The sequence below is a fragment of the Anastrepha ludens genome, chromosome 5 (genome assembly GCF_028408465.1).
Source record: "Anastrepha ludens isolate Willacy chromosome 5, idAnaLude1.1, whole genome shotgun sequence".
In the NCBI taxonomy this organism is placed as follows: Eukaryota; Metazoa; Arthropoda; class Insecta; order Diptera; family Tephritidae; genus Anastrepha; species Anastrepha ludens.
In genome coordinates this window covers 110699157-110721123 of record NC_071501.1, presented here as the reverse complement: position 1 = coordinate 110721123, position 21967 = coordinate 110699157, and the positions used below count along the sequence as shown (strand labels likewise).

General features: G+C 35.2%; 1 protein-coding gene across 1 annotated transcript in view; it reads left to right on the top strand.

The window, feature by feature from the left end:
- LOC128865338 (nitric oxide synthase) overlaps window positions 1-21967 on the top strand; it is a 189876-nt gene that overhangs the window by 143373 nt on the left and 24536 nt on the right. The window contains exons 11-12 of the mRNA XM_054105556.1: window positions 61-165; window positions 740-804. Coding sequence (XP_053961531.1) covers window positions 61-165; window positions 740-804 — 170 coding nt within the window. The remainder of the gene's footprint in view (window positions 1-60; window positions 166-739; window positions 805-21967) is intronic.

The following is a 21967-nucleotide window of genomic DNA, read 5'->3' as shown; positions in this document are numbered from 1 at the left end:
GTGAATAAGTACCTCTGCGCTAGTTACTCAACGCAGCAAATGATTTCTGCTTCATTTCAGATCTACTGCATGTCCGACTACGACATTTCGTCTATAGAACACGAAGCCTTACTAATTGTGGTAGCATCAACATTCGGTAATGGCGACCCTCCGGAGAATGGTGAGGTAAGTGAGGTTGCAATAAAGAACAATAATCTTCCATTTACATTTTTATTTTTATATTACACCAAGTGAGGCAGGAAGAAAGTTAAGTAGGAGAAGAAAGCAAAGCAAAAGAAAAACCTCATTCAAAAGATTCAAATAATAAAATAAGAAGAAAGCATAAAAAACACGAACCGCCGTAAAGCAAATGGCTTTATTTGATTTGGTTATAATAAAGTTTGCCTGCTATTTGCTTATCTATCATTTGCCTAGCTAACGATTGTACGTAATTTACCTAGCCTGCGTCAGTGCGTACCACAGGGCGTATGTGTAATCACACAGGCGTGCCGGCTATGGCTAATGAGCCTACAAAGTGTAGCTAGCAAGCAATCGTCTTTCATGCTCAATGAAACATTACGACTCGCTCATTTAAAGAATGAGAATTTCATTGCGTACTGAACCTTTGAAATTTATATGTGTCTGTGTGTCTCTAATTCACTATTGTTTTTCTTTTTTCTTCTCTGCTGCTTGTAATTTTTTCAAAATTTTCTTGGCATTTTTGCTGGTTTCTTTTTATGTTTTCTTTTTATGTTTGCAGCTTTTCTCACAGGAATTGTATGCGATGCGTGTGCAGGAGAGCAGCGGCGATGGTCAGGATTCCAGGTAAGTGAAATTGTGGTGAGGGAGTGCGGGATTTGGTTCTTTTGCTATCAAAGTGAAATTAATGCGTCAAAGTTCAATTTGAGCTGAACGAGGAATTTGCTATTGATGGTGGGAAAATAGAAATTTAATATTTAATCATTTACTTCGTGAAATGAAAATTCGATTTTTAATCTGCATTTATTTTCAGTTGAACTTTTATTTACATTTTTCCGTTTTCAACTTCAAGGTTTTTCTTAGAATAAAATAAAATATTCAATGCTGCTTTGAATTTAAAAATGTGCTCAAATGAGTTGGAGTTTAAAGTTTTTTTGGCTGGTCACAAAATTGGGCTGAGGTGCATAAATTTATTTAGACTTTCAAGGCATGTTCAGCATGACCTTGTGGTACCTAAAATTTTGGTTTTTATAATTTTTTTTTGTGGCTTGGCCATCTTTTGGCCACATTCCCGTGCACACACAAGCTAAATCCATAAGCATAAAAATTCGCATTAATTTTTGAACACCACAAATCGCCAAAACTCAATTTTGCCGCACAAAGCATTTGCTGAAGGCCAACAGGTTTGCTAGCCGAACAACCAAAACTACATTAATATACATACATACGTTAGATATCATATAGTTGGTGTATTTGCTGCTTGTGCGCCTAAAATTATGCAAAATGCGTAACGCATGTTGGACGCTTTTTTGACAACAATGCAAAAATAAATTTATTAATAAATTATGCCAGCTGAAAAGATTGAAATGAGCCGTACCCTGTCCAAAATGCTGACCAAATTATTTAAATTACCTACTCTTATTGAGGATTTAAGAAAATTTATTGGAAAATGATAATGAAGCGACGCAGATTTATAGCATACATTTAGGTGCTTTCAAAATATTATATAATAGCATTTCTCTGACAGTAAAAAAAATGTATAAAAATAAAATCACTCAAGTAACTTTTCAATCCTTGACGCACACAAGTAATGATATTTGATTACTTTACAGGTACAGTAAAGCCTCGAATTAACAAACTTCGTTATATAAAAGAAAAACATTTAAGTTTGTCGTGTTCTCTGAAAAATACACGATTTTATAAAGTGTCTAGTAATAAGTAAATGTTGAAGAGGTAACCTCCATATCATAGAATCATCCAAGTAGGTCTATCCGCGCATGAATAAATTTTTGATTTGATAACTCAGATAACTTTCCAGTGTTTGATATGCTCAATTCGACATTTATGAATATTTTGCAAGTACAGTAGACACTCTAATTAACAAACTTCGTTGTATAAAATAATATAATGTGGCGCGCTTTATAAAAAAGTCAGGATTTTTGGGCAATAAATAAATTTTGAAATAGTGAGACTCTCAACATTTGTAGAGTATGAATACCACACGTCTATCCGAGCATAAATACATGTTTAGTTTTAAGCAGACATAAGAATAAAATCACTCAAACAACTTTTCAGCCCAGTTGGCAAATATTTTACAGTAACAGTAGCACCTCGAAATAACAAACTTTGCTGTATTAAAAAAAAAAAACAGAAACAAAAATTCAAATTTGCTGTGTTCCCTGAGAAAAACAGGATTTCGTGATGTTTGGGTACTAAAGAAATTTTGAAGTAGTGAGACTCTCAACATTTGTAGATCATCCGTACCATGTATATTCGAATTTTAAGCAAATACAAAAAATTAAATCTTTCAACTTTTCAGTCCTCAATCAATTCAAGATTTTTAGACAATTCAGTAAATATTACAGTAAATCCAAGAATTTACAAACTTGGTTGCATAAAAGAAATGTTATTTGCTGTGTTCTGAGAGAGGAAGCTATCAAGTTGAGATTTTTAGATATTTTCTAAGTACAGTAAGTCCACGAATTAACAATTTTCGTTGCATCAAAAAAAAGTATTATTTGTTTTCTGAGAACAGCAGGTATCACTTATATCAGGTTAGAGTGTCTGAAATCAGATTAAGCACTTCCGCGTCGTTTAAGTTAAGATAAATTGATGGGTTGCGGCCAGTTAAAAAAAAGTTCCATCGATTTAGTAATCAGCTTATAGTTTTGCTTAGTAGTGTAAAAACAATAGCCCACGGTATAGAGCTGCCCTACTATTACACACTGAACAATTTCTCACCAGCCACAATCGATGGAGGAGTACGTAGAAGCAGGTAAATATTTTAAAGCATTTCGATATTTTTGAATATTTTCCAAGTACAGTAAATCCCCGAATTAACTAACTACAAAAAAAGAAATAAAAATTCTTTTTTGCCGCGTTTCCTAATTTTTTTTCCAAATATTAGGGTTTTGCGAAGTTTTGTGTAATTCCAATATTTTGAATCGTTGCACCAAAAAAAAGAAACAAAAAATTATTTTTGGCCGTGTTCTTAGAGAAGCAGATATAAAAATACAATTTCCCAAAGAATTTTTTAGTGCTTGTTGCGAGATTTTTGAATATTACACAATTCCAGGGGAACCTTAAAAATGACAAACTTCATTATAACAGAAAACAATCGTATTTGCTGTGTTCCTAAGTTTTTGCAAATATATTTTGGTATTGCAATACAAACTGTTAGACTCGGCCTCCACGTCGAAGCGCGTACATATGTGCATAAATCTATAATAAAATAATAATAAAATTATTACCAAAGGGATTTACCTTAAATTTTTTTCATTCTGCCTTTCGCCATTCTTCATTTTTTCTGCCTTATAATAAAATTATTACCAAAGGGATTTACTTAAAATTTCTTTCATTCTTCTTTTCGCCATTATTAATTTTTTTTGCCTTATAAGTATATTTATTAACATTTAAAAGAAAATATATATATATATAAATATTACAAAATAGCCGATAAAACAAAGTAATTGTTCTTCCCCCCTCCCCTTCGTCATATCGCGGCTTCACTGTAACACAATAATTCCATTCGCCTTCAAGCTCTTGCGACATATTAATATCACTAACGAGCGCTCGTACTCGCACTCCGCAATAATATTGCCTACTTTGCGGCGCTGAAGCATATGCTTCAACAAATTTCACTTACACATGTACACACGCACACATTTACATATGCACAAGTAGGTAGAGTCAATACCAATATCAAATTTTCTTTCATGCTTGTACGATTGAATAATTTCCGTATTTGCTTGTGCCAAAAATAATTCCATGTTATTTGTATCGGCTGACAACTTACGAGCGTAGTATTGTTCAGATTTCCCATGGCACAACTTTGACAACAAAAGCAGCAACAGAGCAACCAACAAATGTGTAGTGAAGCAAAAAAATATTTAGTGTGTGTATTTATTTGCATGCGAGTCTTCCCTAACAATAATAATACATAATTACTTAGCATATGTAGGTATAGTATGTGCGTGTGTGTACGTGAGTATAAGTGTGTGTATTGCTATATGTATGTGTGTGAAATGCGTACTTTGATAAACACTCACACTTGAATGCTTATGAATATATTCTTCAAAGAAATAATATTTGCTCCCTTACCCCTTTTTAAAGTGTTTGAAACTGAAGCTGCTCGATGCTCTTAAGAAATTTTTAAACAAATCTGAAATGAAATCTATTTTTAGCAAAATTCAATTTAGATACACTAAATGCAATTTTAACTCGAGCAGGCTTTAATTAAAATATTTTCTCGCGATATGGAGAGTCTCATTACTTCAAATTTTATTTGAAACTCGTAGTTCAGTTCTGTTTGCGAACTGTGAGATGAAAAAATAGCCCGCACCCCGTCTACTCCGTCTACCGTTGATACTGAAGTGCAAAATGCCCTATCTATATGTAATGGAAATAGACTGTCTATATAATTATGGGTTCCCTAGATGCTCCCAGCGGCGCTGGCTACATTTAGTAAAATGAACTTATAAATTTACATATATTTGAAATGCTCTCGAGCTCAGAGCTTTCTTAGATTTTGGTTGTCTAAGAAGCTGTGGGTAATAAGCCAAGGCGATCCCTCCATTTGGCAGTAAACTTTGATTTAAAACCGAGGTTGTAACCAGCGGCTCACATAAATGCAATTTTGACTCAACAGGCTTGACTGGGTGGCTTATATTCTTCGTGGCTGTGCTTATATCCACTCTTTACAGACGGATCTCATTAACTTTGAAGCAAATTTTGGCGGCAATTTTTTTGTCTACGAATAGCTGTAATGCTGAATGTAGTTATGCGGGCAGTTTTGATGTCAATAAGTGGCTAAAAGATTTGCGAACTTTGTAACTTTCCTAATAGAGCAGATAGTTTTTTCTTGTAAAAATTTAGCTTAGTAAAATGCGTACTTGTTATGGAAAATTTTCTCCTAAAAAAAAATAGTCTGAATTGAATTGAAACGAGTTTTAGTAGGTTGGTTGATTAATAATAACTTTTAATTTCTATGGTAACGATATTAATAAGATATAAAGTCATGAACACTCTCTCAGAAAAATAATTTTTTCTTATAAAGAAAGTTAAACTTATAGTTAAAACTTAATTACAACAAATAGCTGAGCTATGGCTGCGCTGGCCTTACACTAAAACATAAAATTATTTCGACATATTGAGCCCTACCCACCAAATTGGCGCTAGCGACAAAAAGTAAATCATTCAGTAGACAATTCGCGTTCAAGTGAGTATTTAACACCAAATTGCTTTCGCCACAACTTTGTAATGGTTTTCGTAGAGCTTTGCAATTTTGACAGTTAGTGCGTGGATAAGAAATTATCGATTTCTATCAAAAACAGAAGAACGAGCGTTTTGTCGCCTATGCAAAATGGAGTTTGAGAGTCATGCCAGGGCACATTTTCCAAGTAGGCAGAATTGTAACGAAATCTGCACCCAAGCTGGTACCTCTGTCTTCACTGACCTTTCTAAGATGGGATCAGAAGTCGGAGCAGGGGGTTTCCCTAAATCAGCCAATTTATATATTTTCTTAAAATTACCAAATACTGCTAGGGTTTTTCAAACAGATGTGATTGCGATCCTGGAGGCATGTATTTCTCAGGAAAGTGCGGAAGGGATGGTGCTCCATTTCTTTATATGTATACTATTTCGAGCATGCTTTGGCCCCAATACAATAGACGGAGGGCTCAGAAAGTCCTGGGGATTCCACGCCATTCAATTTCCGAACTCGTAGCAGTGTTTATCGTTCATTGAACGATCGAGATACACGCGAAAAAGCTAGAGTTACGATTTAACCCCCTTTGCCGAAGCTATGGGAACCTTTCAGAGGAAGAGACTGTTGAGCACTTTCTCTGTAAAAGTACGAGTTTGGCAGCTAGACGATTACGGTCACTGGGTGCTCTTTTCTTCTACAACCTGGGGCAGTGCGCCAACTTAAGTCCCATGAATCTTTTCAATCATTATATAAACAGCTCTGGTGGGCTGTAAATATCTTCTTGTTGGAAGTCTCATAATGGTATTAAAACGTTGCGTCAACCATATCATCTACCTACCTACCTTTGCATCCCTTCAAATATAATGATTTCTCGAATATATTACCATGTCTCGTCAATGACCTCTTCATTAGACTCAAAAGGCCGTAAATTTGGAAAATATGCTGGTTGCGATAGGAACTAGTAACGCAATTCATGCCACTTCGTTATGGTGACTGCGGGCTTGGGCATCGGTGCTCTGTCCTGGGGAAAGAGAGCTTATTTCCCCGTCAAATACGGTGGCTCTAATTTCAAATTATATATATATATATATATGGGGCATTCTTCGCCAACCGGACAGCCCCATCTGCCCAGAACAGTTTTTATAAAAAAAAAATTTTCCCTATGCCGAAATAAAAGCTTATGTCATGTACTTTAATTTGTCATGTGGCACTTTTTAAATATTCAAGATGGACGACGAATATTGACAAATATGTTGGAAGCTTAACAAAAGATTCGAGTCTGCAGCACCAGTACCAGAAATACTAATATAAAAAGCCATTCCTTCCAAATCTCAAACAAAACGGAAGTGATTATTAAAAGATTTTCCAATTCTCCAGAAGAAAAAAAGTTTTACTGTGAAAAAAATCCTGTATTATGAAAAAAAAATTCCAATTTCAGCAATTTCCTTCAATATTTATATTCAGCAGCGAACCCAGAAACCCCCGAGCATCATGTCAATATTCGTCGTCCATCTTGAATATTTAAAAAGTGCCACATGACAAATTAAAGTACATGACATAAGCTTTTATTTCGGCATAGGGAAAAATTTTTTTTATAAAAACTGTTCTGGGCAGATGGGGGTGTCCGGTTGGCGAAGAATGCCCCATATATATATATATATACAAAAAAAAAAAAAAAAGAGAAACAAACAGTTGAAACTGAAAGCCGAGAGCTATCGATTTATGTGGGAAGTCCACTTGGGCTAATCATTGGTCGCTTGTATTTTCTGATCCACGTTTCGTCTTCAGTTACGAAGCGGAGAGAAAACTATGATTTTTTATATGATTTAAATATGATTTTTTACTCAAAATGAGCGATCTGAACGCTTGGCGCACAGAACATTTCGCTCGAGAGTATAGGGCCTCGACAAGACTCTTCAAACGTACACGTCTCTGGTCTGTTTATTATGAGCCGTTCCATGTTATGTCGGCAACTGCTAACTCGGGCAATATTGAACTTCTAGAAAGTATTTTTTGGCCGAGCGCAAACTTAGCTATTTGGTGGTTTTCTAAACGTGTGGTGGTTTTCTATCGTCTGACCTGTCAGATCTATTTGTCTCAGACCAGCCAACCATACTGAGAGATTTGCGAACTCGCCCACACAGTTCGCAGCTTCATTTGATCCGCCATCTCCCACGATAGTGCAGCCCAGCTAGCAGTTGCTTTCCACAAATTCCACCGGGCAGCCATCAACCATTCTATCCCTTGCTTCATCACTACTCAATCTTTGTCACATCCACCGCAAACAACAACCGTCCAAGCGGCAAATCAATACCAGGAATGTGAAAAGGTTGAATAAACTTGACCATTAGAAAAGTTAGCGAAATTTCATTTTACGAGTGTGCATTGATTTACGTCAGTTGAGACATGCTGCCTGTCGGTCACCCATTCAACTATCGGCGATTTCTCTTTCGCGTTAAATTCTTTACTCTTCTCTTTGTACTCGCAGTCCACACAGATGTCAAACTTTTCAATTGATTGCGTGCGTGATTTCATGTAGTAGTTAGCGTAGGAAATTCTATTGCTTCATTGTGTTGCAGTAACTTTTTGAAAAATCACTTACGTACCCGCACTCACTTTGGTGTTGAGTTTATCGGCACGCACTGCCGCTTTACCACCAATTTCACTACCTTTGTGCCAAACATATTTTAGTGCTTTCTAGATTCATGGTATGAATTTTTAACCCTTCCATTTGCTCGTTAACTAAATACGTTTGCTACTTTTTCTACGAGTTTATCTGAATTTTTTCTATTCTTCGTTTTTTTTTCTTTTTTTCGCATACTTATTTTATTCGCCATGACTGTATATAAGAATGTTCTTATTAAACTCAATTTGTAATCGATTTTCATGTTTGCTTTGTGAGCCTCACATATCGAAACATTGTTTTTCCTTTTCTACAACTCATTATAATTTTTTGCCCGGAAACTAATTTTCAAGAGTCACTCGAGCTGTTAGTAATTTTTTTCCAATATGATTTTGATGCCTACAAATTTATACAATAATTTAGCTCACTTAATTAAAAGTTGGGTGAGGTATGAAATGGCGTAAAGATTGACCGGAAATTTGCCTTGCAATGTTATTTATGGTACCCAAGACCTAGAGAAAGTAGTTAAATGGTATGGAGAGACAGGAAAATTCCCACCCCATTCATAACTCCTCTGCAAACTTTCCAGATTTTTTTTTTAATTTTAGCAGTTTGTCGAGCAAAGATAGTAGATACGTCTCGTCACCTGTCAATACATCCCACCCAAAAATATACCTTTTAGGTAAAGCGAAATCCGTAAAACGTACCCATCGTCCATACAAGATGCATACAATAGATCTTCATGTTGATCGGCGGGATAACCGCTTACGTAATTTTGGCTGAGTTTAATAAAGCGTCAGTTGTTTCTTTCTCGTGCTAACCGAGATCTGATCTTTCCGACGCAGAAGAGACCTTCCTCTTCTTCTATCACCAGCTGGTACAGTATCGAATACTTTCATAGCCGGAGCGTTTGTATCCATTCAGATGACAAGGCCCAGTATTTCTCATGGTAATCGGCGCCAGTTGGACATATCAGGTTAAGCCAAGTCCTTCTCCATCTGATCTTTCCAACGCAGAGGAGGCCTTCCTCTTCTTCTGCTACTATCAGCTGGTACAGCATCGAATACTTTCAGAGCTGTATCCATTCGGACGACAAGGCCTAGTCAACGACCGTCTTTAGTGAGTAGACGTAAAGTTTTGAGAACGAGCTTCTCACATGAGCAAGCGAAGCAACAGAGTATATCTGGTTGTTCGCTCGGCTTGGGATCCGCTACGTAAAATCCTCCCTCAATGAAAGCCAAAACCTGTGCAATGTGCTTTGATAATATGTAGGTTTAATTTCCTTTATTCACTGGAGGAGCTAATAAAAAGTACTCTAAAACTTTAGTTATGAGCTGATTATGGCATACCGTCATTTTAGTGTTTTCTTGATTAAGGGGAAGGTTTTTGAACTCACAGTATTTTGAAAAAAATTGCCACCATCAATTCTGAGTTCGGGATAGTAGTTTGAAGAACTCTTCGCTAAAATTCATTGTCGAATATTTATGTGCCAGTGAGACTACCCACCGACGTATAGAAAATAATGCAACTGTGTGCACTTTAACTCAAAGTGTGCCACATCAGCCCATTTTATGTCATTGACAGGAACTAAAACGCTTTAGCAAATTTTGCTTAGATACATCCATTTATAGCCTCACCTTTGCAATATCAATTAACTCAATAAGTGATAGTTTCGTAAACAGTTGGAGCGCGAAGAACTTTTCCGATTGGGCTGTGCTAAATTTATGTGATTTCACTATTTCTATTTTTACACTCAGGTTTGATCTCATAGACAGAAAGCATTTTTACAAGCCCAATGAAAGTGAATTTCCATATTCATAATTTCCATTTTCATTTCATAAGAACAGATCAAATGCTGGAGATTGATTTTCTGCTTAAATTGTTTGGTTGATTGAAGGTAGTTCGCTAAGTTTCCAATTGAATTGGCCAAAATCAAACGTAGCATCCGTTTCAACAACTGATTTATTTAAGCTGTAGCTGAAAATATTTCCAATATCCCAGTTGCCCTTATCGCCAAAATAGTCTCGATCGACGCTAGCGGTACCACGCGCATTTCTATTCAACCAAGCACTGCCACTTCCTAGAAAAATGTATATGGAATGCCTCGTGTAAAACAACAACGACAATAACAACAACCCGTGTACGCTGTTTGCAAGACATTTCCAGCAATTCGCACAAGCACATCGACACCCGGCATTAACGCTTCAAAGGAGGTTTAATATTACGCAGTTTAACTTCAATTGAAGTATCAGCCTCGCTGAAAATCTGCGTACTGCGGTAAGATCAGCTTACTAATTGAAGCTCTAGTGTTTGTGGCCGCCAAAAGGCAGCAAATTCTAATCGCTTAATTTAACTGGCTGAACTACAATCAAATGAAACACCTGATGGTTTACAAATGTCACCTTCACATTTGCATTGCTTTGTACTCGTGTGTGTGTGTGCATTTCTTAGAGTGTGAAGGTAATTGCTTCAGGCATATTTAAGTAGCCAGGTGACGGAATGAGTTTAAGTAGTGATCAAAATCAAATTAAATGATTTCTTAAATACGTGTGAAGGTATGCTCGTTTAGGCGGAAAATGTCGCTTGAAAGTTTTTAATATATCATGCGAAATAATTTTATAACGTTGACGTTCGATGGCTTTGCATTTGGATTTTGATAATATTTTTATCCCAAGCGTTTCTCTTGTCTTGCTATTTTGTGTAAGAGTTCATTTTATATTTATTTTACACATGCACTTACTAGGGTGGTCCACAAAAACTACAAGTGCTGAATAAGTACTTTCATATCCCAGAGTTCATTCGTATTGAAAAGGAAAAAAGCAGGTATTTTTTTTTGTGTTGTTAAATCGGCTGATATTTAATGGTGCCGCAAAGTGTATGAAACCTTTGTAGGTACTTCATATAAAAAATTTAGTTTTTGTCACAAATTTGATATAAAATCGCTAAAAAACTAACACTTTTCTATGGCCAAATAATATTTTTCTTCAGAAATTATCAAACTTTAAAATCAAAAAAATTTTATTTTTTTTATAAATTAAATGAAATATTTTTACATGGACAAGCAGTAAATCCATAAAGTGAAAGTAGTGGATATTTTCTTCGACTAATATCTATAGCTTTATTTTGCATGTCATTGCCTGCTGAGGCGCGATTACTACAAAATGGCGCATTATTAATTACCCTATGTGCATATTTGTACTTGTTGCAAATGGCATCGTACTTCAATCATAATTAATACTTGAGAACTAGGCAGGTGCAGGTTATATAAGGCGTAAAGGTCAAAATACAGATTTCCATCATTTAAAACCGTTTTTTTGTTTTTTATTTAGTAAAAAAATGATTCACAAACAAAATTAATTTTAAATAATTTTGCGCCATCTTGTATTAGAAAAAAAAAATTCGAACCACGGCCACACACAGGACCATTTGGCTATGGTGGCCGCACTTTTTTATCAACCTCATCGTTAGCTCCACCACCTGGACGATTAAGTTTTATTGTCGTGACAATATCCGAATGGTTATACAGTCTTCGAAGCTCCGGATTGAATCATATTCTCCAAATACCGTTTTCGTAAACAGAACCAAATATTTTTTGTAGCATTTTACACTTAAAAGTCCAAACATCACCTGCGTATAAATGTACTGGCACGATAAGAGTATGATAAATTGATTTTTTTCGCTGATCTTCCAAAAATGCGTTTTGTAACGCAAAGTGGCATCGATTCGTGGCAAGTATTATTTGTTCGATTTTCGTCGTTATGTTGTTTTTATTGTTGATTTTGACACCGACATATTTGAGTTCCTAACCAATTTCAACAATTTAGCCCTTTTCTATACACTGCATTAAATAACTATGTTACAGTTTCAGAATTTATTGACATGTTTTTTATAATTCATTTGTTGCTTTTTAATTTACATTAAGGGGACAATTACCTGCACACAATTTTGCACACGTCTTCTATATGATATTACTTTCTATGTGAGTTTACAAGTTTTTGAAAATTTTTCGAAAAAATAATTTATTCGAAGCAAAAATAGTAGGAAAATTCTCCCCAAAATTCATTTTTTGTTTTGAAGCATTTTATTCCGCGAATTTTTCTTTCTTTCCATTTTTTTTTATTCTTCCTGGAAGAATTGAGTGTACATCCACCATTTTAAATGATTAAAATAAAAAAAAAATTCTTTATTATTTTAATGTATAAATAAACTGTATGCCAATTTTGAAAAAAATATATTGACTTCTTCATTTTAAATAATTTTAATGAAAATCAGGGAAAATATGGCCGATTACAGGTATCTGCGGCCTTAATTTTTTTATGAAAATATAGATCACTCTCCAACAAAAACAGTTCACACTTTGTGTAAATTAAAAAAGCATCAACAAATATTGGTCAACATTTCGCACTTTCTAACCTGAATTTTTTTGAAAATTTCGAGCATGCATTATGGCCAATTAAGGCGAAAATTTCAAGTAACTCAAAAAGTGTCTTAATTTAAAATTATTATTTTTTTTTTTTGCCGACGGCCTTGCGCCTTTTCTCCATATTACAAATGCTCGAATGCCTTGAATGGAACCTAACCAATGACTGGTATAAAAACATTAACTACGCAAAGATCCATGTAACAGCCTTACAATAAAAAACTAAAAAAACAACTGCCCGACTAGACATTAGCCTTCGGTTAGAGACACAAAAATAACGCACGGCTATTTTCTGCAGACGGCCTCGGTAGTCAAGCGAAAGTGCACTAGCCTGCCATCCCAGCACGACCAAGTTTACCTACTTTCCCTGTTGCAAAAAAAAAATGAAATAAAAATAATATAAATAAAAAAAATATCACTCTTCAAACCCAAAAGCTTATCCTTTGCATTGTGGCTGCTAAAACAAGCAAAAAGAAATAAAGACACAGTTACACATTGCATCAGTGGCGCCAGCAAGGAAGCGGGCAACCGCGGTAATAGCGCAGACACACTAAATTTAGCGAAGTCCTCTACTATCTGTGCGATCCTTCAGCCAGAAAAATGTGAAACACAGATGGCGCTCCAAGCAGTAAGAAGGCGTTGTTCCTAAGCAACGATAGGTGTGCATTTCCAACACTTAGGGCGAATAGAGGCAGGCTAATAACCTATCCTGCCAGAAACCAAATAGATTCACGCAAGACAACAAATGCCTCAACCCTATGCTCCCAAGAGGAGTGAACACGAAAAAAAAATCGTATGAATAACACTCGCCCAATACCCTGCACTTACTCATCTTCTCCTGAGCTGCCCACTGAATGCCACCTGAAGAGAACAAATATTTACAAATTTATGAAATTATCGGGCTTAAGATCTAGCTGCTATAGCTCCCAACACAAATAGTAGTTTATAAGATTTATATTGTAAGCTCATTTTTTTTTTAAATAAATAAATAAATTCGTTCAATGCTCGACAGGTTTTTATATGGAAGAAAACATCCAATACTTTTGCTTGCTAAATAACAGCATTTGCTACTTTTACGCGAGTTCTTCCGTATTTTTCTATTTCCTTCTTTTTTCGACCTCTGTACAAGCACCAATACATACAAATATAACTGAGCAGTTATTTAGCTCAATTTGTAATTGGTTTCCCCCCCATTTTTCCTTTTTGTGTCTTGCACAGCGTGACTTTTAATTTCTATTTTCAACGTTAATAGGTTTTCACTTTCCTGAATTGATTATTTTCAGTTAAGCAACTACTTTTCGATTCTTTTTTTTTATTGGCCAGAAAAATCTTTTTCATGAGTCATTCCAGCTTTTAGGAGAAATGCTCGCTTAGACTCGTAAATGGCTGTTAAGGGTTTAAAGGTAGCACAGTTCAGTAAATAGCATCACTCGTTCCATCTATCGTTAATTTCAGCAAAAATGTTTTTGTTGAGTTTCCAAAAATTCTAACTTCTTAGGCTGAAAAGGTTTATGAAATCACGAAATCCTCACAAGTGAGATATATAAAAGATTTAGAAATTTTTGTGGACTACGAGAATAGTTCTTTTCGCACAAATTAGAAGTGAAGAGCCGGCCCCTAAGCCATATGTGGAATTTTTTGCCCCTGGAATATTTTATTTTGTTTTATTAATTTTTTTCCTTTTGACTTGTCAGCGACAATAATATCAAAGACACGCGCGCATTCTAGTAAGATTTAATGTTGACTGACTGATAAATTTTGTAAATGGCTCAGACAAGGTGATATTCTTTCATGCCTGCTGTTCAAACTCACCCTTGAAAAAGTAATAAGGGAAGCTAGCGAAACGATAAACTGAATTAAATTCTTCATATTGGTACAAAGCCTGGCATATGCAAATGATTTGGATATTTAGCGACATCCCTTGATAACCATAAAGAAGCCTTTATAAAAATTTATAGAGCGGCAAGAATAATTGGGGTTTCACTTAACGCAGGTAAGACGAAGGCAATGGTGTCATCACCAAGCACAAGCAGGGCAGAATAATTTATTTATTTAATCAACAAACAATAGTCTTACGTACTGTTACATAGGTAGATACAAATTAAGGCCTTTTGACAAGAGTCTTATAAGTAACGTCTTAAAAGTAAACTTAGAGTAAGAGAAATCAAAGACTAAGAAAGAAATAAGCATTAAATTTAGCTAGCGTCCTTCTAAAAAGAGCCTTCATTCCATGAACAATTTCAACATTAAAACATTAAAATTTATTTTATGGAGCAGATACGGATAATCTATTGAGCCCGCACAAATATCGAAGACAAAACACAGCGACAAAAGAACACGCCTAGACTCTAAAGACATTAGGTTTATTAATAAGCAACGATATCGATGAGACGAAATGGGATCAACGAATTTCATTGAGCGCAAAGCAAAACGCACAAAAGCTCTTTGAACAGACTCTAATCTATTAATATAGACTGAATGAAACAGTCTCCAAACGAATACCGTGTATTCTAACCTGGACCGAACTAAAGAAGAGTACCACAGTTTGAGAGTATAGGGATCAGCAAACGAAGAACTCTTTTGACGAATAAAGGCTAACATTTCGAACGATTTAGAAAGAATAAAGTTTATGCGGGTGGTGAAGATGAGCTTGGAGTCAAAGCAAGCACCCAGGTCCTTTAATTCACTAATTTGCTTTAGCGGCGAGTTCGAGTTCGACCAAATAACCAAATATTTAAAATAGGTGACTACATTTTCGAAATATACAATAAAACTTAACCGTCTACGGCGGGCTGGTCACATTATAAGGACAGACGAAACATACCCACCGAAAAAAATCCTACTGAGTACTTACAGAAGGCATAGAGGCAAAGGAAGAGCAAAACTTTGCTGGTTGGATGGCTTCGACCGGGACGCTGAGCTATTTGGTATACGTTGCTGGAGAACTCAAGCGAGGGATAAATCGACCTGGAGACAAATGTTACAGCCAGCCAAGATCCGAACCAGGTTGTGGAGCTAACCATGATGATAATAATATTAAATTTTGGAATTAAACAAACTCATAGACAATTTTTGCTTATAACATCCGAGGGGGGACGGAACATAGTCTTAGTATACTTATATAATAAAGTAGGCGTGGCTTTTATCGGACCTCAATAATATTTATGTCGGTTCTAAATGAGGTCGGAGCAACTTGTTTACCAAGTTTGGGCAAGTTTCATTAAGTCGCTATCGAGATACTCGTCTACTCAAAAGTGGAAGTGGCTCCGGATTTGTTTCAAAATTTTACTTGCGCCCCATTTAGTTTTTAGCTTCGTCACTTGTATGAAATTTGATTGATTTTGCTTCGTTTATAACAGAAATATCACGCTTTTTAATGTTTTGGAAATTACCATTAAGTGGGAGGTGGGCATGGTTGGCGACCGATTTTGCCCAATTTCAATGGAAGCCTACCTTGAATAGAGGGGACTTCTCAGTGTACCAAGTTTCATTGAATTGAGGAATACTAATTATTGCCCGAACAGATTTGTCTAAAGTGACTCCTTTCATCATTCTGCGCAGTTTGATCATTAAACTGTGCTAAATAAATATAGTTAATTCTCCTACAAAATCCATATAAATTCAAGTTCACAGTGAAAGAAAATTAAAAACATTCAAAAAATGGCCAACAAAATTTGACACTATTTGCAGAATTTTTTGAAAAAAAAAAAATTATCCTTAATAAAATTTTCATCAAAATTTCATCCAGTTTATAGAATTTTTAGCAAAATTTTAGATATGCAGTTTTATGGCCCATCGAAGTTTGGTATAAAAAAAGCAAGTTTCATGCAACTCAAAAATTACGTCGATCTTTGAGAATTTTTGTTTTTGTTGCTGACGGTGTTGGTTGCTTTTTTCCATTAAAACAAAATGTCGAGCATTCATTATACGTAGAAAAACAAAGTGTGAAATCTCACAATACAGTAAAAGAAATTTAGATATAAATTTAGGCAAAAATCTAGAATGAATTTTATTGTTACACAAAACTGGTTTTTGATTGCCCTTCTTTAAGAAATTTCATGCCCATTTAAAATTAACCCACATTGATTAAAATTAAATCGACAGCCATAAACACCGAAACATATGCTGTTAAATATTTCATAAAATCATTTGGCGGGTGATTACCTTTTGCCTTCAGAATTCATTGCCGCCCACTCTGATAAGAAAACGTAAAGAGCTTTTTGTTGCTATAAGAAGGCACAGACTTTGGCTTGCATTCGTTCACTGCCAGACAAACAACTGACAGTTAAGTTCAATGATCAAATATTGCGCGCAAGCTTTTTTATTTATGCAGGGAAAGTAAATGGATACCGGGCATCGTCTAAGCAGCCTCCAGAGCGCGATCAGTAGCTGTATTGGTATTTCTTAGAAAGGGAATATTAATTGCTTGACTGGAGATTTTTTTATCTGTGTTTACTACATTCAAATTCGGCGATAAGTTGCAGTTAGGTTGTATTTTTAATTTTTGTTGCAGCAACATAACTAAGTTTTATTCAGATCGCTGACTGATTAAGAATTGGCTTCCAAGAAATGTGCGGTATTCGTTGTGATAGAACGAAAAGGAAAATACTGACAGAGAAGCTGATTTAAGTGGTGAAGTGGTTAAGTGAAGAGGTTGAGGGTCTATAAGTATCTAATTTGGGTTTCATCTTATTCGAAAAGAAGGCCCGCTTAAGGGCAAAAGGTTCATTGCGATACTGCTGTTGTGTCACGTTTTAAAAAAAAAAATCTATTTAAAATGTAAAAATTAATAAATAAAATGTACAAAATAATGAATTAGGGGACTAATTTCAAATTCGCTAAACAATCCGCTAACAAGCAAAGCAGTGAAAGAGGAAGCTCCCTGTTCCCGCCAAAGCTGTTCAGAGGCAGATATAACATAGCGTTCAGTTACTTGTCTTTCTTCACCTTGCGATAAAGTCGTTTGACTACAAACGCTTTCTACAGGCAAAGGTATAAATAATTCCCGCCATTTAACGAATGGAAAAACGTGAAGAGATTGAAAAGTTCATATTTTTAGTTGTCGCTTTTAAGTAAGATTTATAGTACTATTATATAAATGAATTATACCAAACATATTTTACTTACGGATTAGGATTTTGTATTCCTAACATTTGAGAGAGTTACTAATACCACTACCAAATATCTCTGAAGAATTAGGAGTCTAAAAAACTTCCTACAAACTCTGGACTGGAACAAGCTTTCCTTAATAGGCAAACAAAAGCTGCTTTGGGCAGTTTATTTAAAGTTTTGGTGTCAGGCAGAAATGATTCAGTTCATGGTTTTCCGCTCTTTTAATTTTTTAAGTTTGTTTGGCAATCGGATATTCGCTGAAGGTTGTATGTGGTGCAACCGGAAACTCATCTAACTTCGGCAGTAAGAAGTCATTTATTATGTCCCTGTATGATTCCTCAGTAACAGTAATCGCATTACCGAACGTGAATAGCAGCTGTAGGGTCCGTTAAGTGATGCGAAATTGTGTGGCTCGTCGCCTGGTTCAGATTTCTGTGTTTTTAGCGGCATTGGCAGCCGCAACCAAGATATTCTCGTCCGAACGACCAGGACTTCTACCTACAAAACAACAATATTATAGATGTGCTAACAAACAATTTTTCTTGTCTTATTAATTATCAATCCAGAGTCATCACCACACAGAGACCCGAAACCGATCCGCCTCCATAGATCCATCCATCCATCCATAGTAACACTAACCTCCGAGCTCGTTGGACTATCCATCGATAATAAAGAAAATTCTCCAGTAGAAAATTCTCCACGCCCTGCAAGGTTTCTGGTGGCTTCAGTCTGTTCTAGTCGAGCAGCTAAACATCAGATGATTCAATATCAAGATGCTTGCGTCGTTTCATTGTTAGGATATATACCAAGTAATTTGTAACCCCGTCTGTATCTATCCATATCATAGACTGAAATAAGTTAGGATTGAAATTGAAATATTTCACGATGTTTACAAGGCATCGAGTCCTAATGTACGCAATTTACAGATCACTTTACTCTTCATAAGAAGTTCTTTGGCAGTTTCGTATTTTGAGAAACCAGTTGTATGTTACAGCGTTTCAAAATAAACATAAAAAAGGGAAAATTCGACACATTCATCAGTACCAAAAATGTGTGCCATTTATTTGGACCCAACTGCAGAGTGATGTTCTTTTCCTAAGTATCAGGAGGAGGTATATATTTTAGGAATTGAGGAAAGCCATAAGAACTTTTTTTGTTTTTTATTTGGTGGGTGCGGTAGGGTTCAAAATGTTTTTGTACTTACAGCGACCGCCTTCGAGTGGTGTGGCCACTAAACAAACTTCCCTCCTCTTCTGGGAAGACTCCTTTCCCGGGACTTCTTTCTGCATTAGTTCGGGAAGACCTCTTTACCCACGTCTAGATCCACCATGCTTCATGCCATAGGCTCGTCTTCTTATGTCTCTGACTGTAAGGTTTCGCTTTGTTGCACTGTGTCTAGGTCTATCGTTTTTCTCCATAATAAACCTTCAACGTTTTTTTTAACTGCATTCCAGTTATCCTCGCGTTCAAGCATCTTGCCAATCACATTAATCGGCGCGATGTCGCCAATCTGCTGCCTCAGAAACTCTCTTTCCACGAGCCATCTGCCATAACTACATGTGCTCACCATGTTCGTGGCCTGAGTGGAACTGAACTCAACCCGAAGTTCCTTTGAACCCATTTACCTATTGTAGGATTCAGCTTGCCGTCTGTCACTCGATTCAGTGTCTCATCGGCTTTGCATCCGCTGCATGATAGGCATCTTCGTCAGGCGGCATTACTGGTGGCGTACTTTTTCCTAGAATCCCACGCATGCACTCGTTCTCTGGCCATGAGGTCGATACGTATCTACCCGCTGATCACAAAAACTGTTGCGCCTGAGACAGTGCGGTAGGCTGAAGCATCTTTGAATGCCGCTGTTCGTTTTACAGCATCCAAATAAGAACTTTTGAGTTCATATTTTTATGGGAAATAGACCAAATTAAAAAGTTATTACTAATGTTATTACAACTTTCGTTATTACATTTATTATATATTAATTATTTTTGAGAAAAAAAAGATAAATATTAAAAAAAAATCTTCAAAAACTCTACCTAACATAGATTCCGATTTGCTCTGCAAAACAGTTGTTCATTGCCTGTCTAAATAATTAAAAACTACGAAGACATTTGTTTCGCACTTTACAATTCAACGCGCTCCAGAATGCATTTCAACTTAATTACAAGTGAAAGTAGCAAATAGACAGCGCAGACACAGAGTTGCCTTTTTTCCGCTTACTCGCCTTCATAATAGTTAATCTTTGGCTCACTACACCCACCACAACTACATGCCACTTACAAGTACGTACTTTCGCGCTTACAAGCTTTCGCGCTTATGCACAAGTAAATAACTCAATACCCGCTAAAGTGGACGTTTAAATGGACTCAAGAGGGCAGCACCAGCGGAAGTGGCGAAGTGCTCAGTGTTTAAGCGCATCAAAATGGAAGGATGGAATGCCTTAGCAAGCAATTGAGAGGGGGGTTTTCAGTTACTTCTGATTACAGTTGAAAAAATAATTACAACTACAATTGTAATTGCGAGTGCAAATGCGTTAGTGGGTTGGGTGAGATTGACAGTGTTGGTTTGACAGAGCAGGCATGCAAACGCCTGCTGTAGTTGCTTTAGATTTTGTTCTTTTCTCATTTTTCACTCTCTAGCGCTAATATTTATGGGTCAGTCGCACCGGATAACTCACAGCCAGTCTGCTAACCAGCCAACCATGCAATTACAATCACGTGGCTTGCGGGGCGTATACGCAACAACTTACTAACTAACTTGTGGAAGGTACAGTGGGGGAATTGTATGGATGGTAGAGTAAATTATTAAGTTTCGTGAAAACTATTTTTCCTTATTATTTAATTTATATATATAAATATACAATTTATACTATCAGCTTTGATTTTTGGTCCGTCTCATCTGGGTACGATGCCTACTGTACCGAAAAAATTAAAATGCAAAAATTATATTTCTCAAGACTCATAGCTTGAAAAAAACGTGCCCGAATGACTGAAAATTGAATTCTACATAGAACTGTGGATAGATTTTTCTTTTTATATAAGACCTTTGTATTATTATTTTTAGGTTTTTAGTTAGAACTTTTTCTAAAAACGCGTCATCTTTTTAAAAAAGAGATGTAATCGATTTTGCAGGTATTATTGAATTTTGTTAAAAATTGCTTGCGCAGGTATTGGCCGGACTAAAAATTTTACGAAATTTTGATGAAAATTTGGCAAATTGTAAAATTTTGTACTAAGTTTGGATGTCTGGTTTGTATGATTTTTGTTGTAGTATGAGCTATGCATTTATGAAAAATTGACTGTAAGTACCTACTCTAACTTAAATACCTACACATAGTTTAAAGGGTCAGGGCAGGAATTTTTGCTAATAATATTGCTGATTGCTTGATGGAGGCCTTAATAAAGCAATTCAGGCATTGAAAAAGTGTCAATGTAAGTAATTTGGGCATTATAAAAATTGTTTTATTTGTAGGCTTGAGTGTTCGAAGAATAAAAGATATTTTTTTCACAAGTTGGTATTTTTTCGAAACATTTTTTTGTCATTTTTTAAGACACAACACCTGAGACATTTTTTTGACTTAGTGTTATTGAAGGCTTAGATTATCCTCAGCTATGGTCTCAGTTATTAATAAAAGTGTAAAAGAAACAAATTAGACCGGAAATTTTTCAAATATCATTAAAAAAAAATTTTCCTAGAAATTTTCAACCAAACATAAAATTTTTTTTTTTCCAAAAATGTTCAAACAATTTGTTTCTATTGTACAATTTTTCCTAAAACCAAAAATTTTTTTCCAAATTAAAAAAAAAATCCACACTTATTTGCCAAACATTTTTTTTCCAAATTTTGTTTTTACAAAAATACTTTATTCTAAGAAACCTTAACTAAAATTTTTGAAATGTTTAAATGGATCGAAAACTCTCAAAATAACAAAACTCCTCTTCAATTTTTATATATTATACTGAAGTCTACAAAATAAATGAATTTTAAGAAGAATTTTTCCAATTTTTTTTTAATCTCTCCTAAAAAAATTTAATTTGTTTTTGTTAAATTTTTTTCCCGTTTTGTTTTTAGAAAAATATTTTATTCTGGAAAAAAATGTTTGAACTGTTAAAATGAAGCGAAAATTTCAACATATAATAAACCTCAAAATTACTGAATTCTTTTTAATTTGTTTTTTCAGTTTAATTTTCATTATACTCAAGTCTACAAAATAATCGAATTTATCGAAGAATTATGCCAAAGATTTTTTTACAAAAAATGTTTTAAAAAATAATTAAATTTTTTTTTCAATTTTTTTTCCAAATTTTGCTGTTCATTTTTTTTTACAAAAATATTTTATTCTTAAAAAAATGTTTCAACTGTTCAAATGAAGTGAAAATTTCAACATAGAGTAAATCTCAAAATTTCAGAATTCCTGTTAATTTTTTTCAGT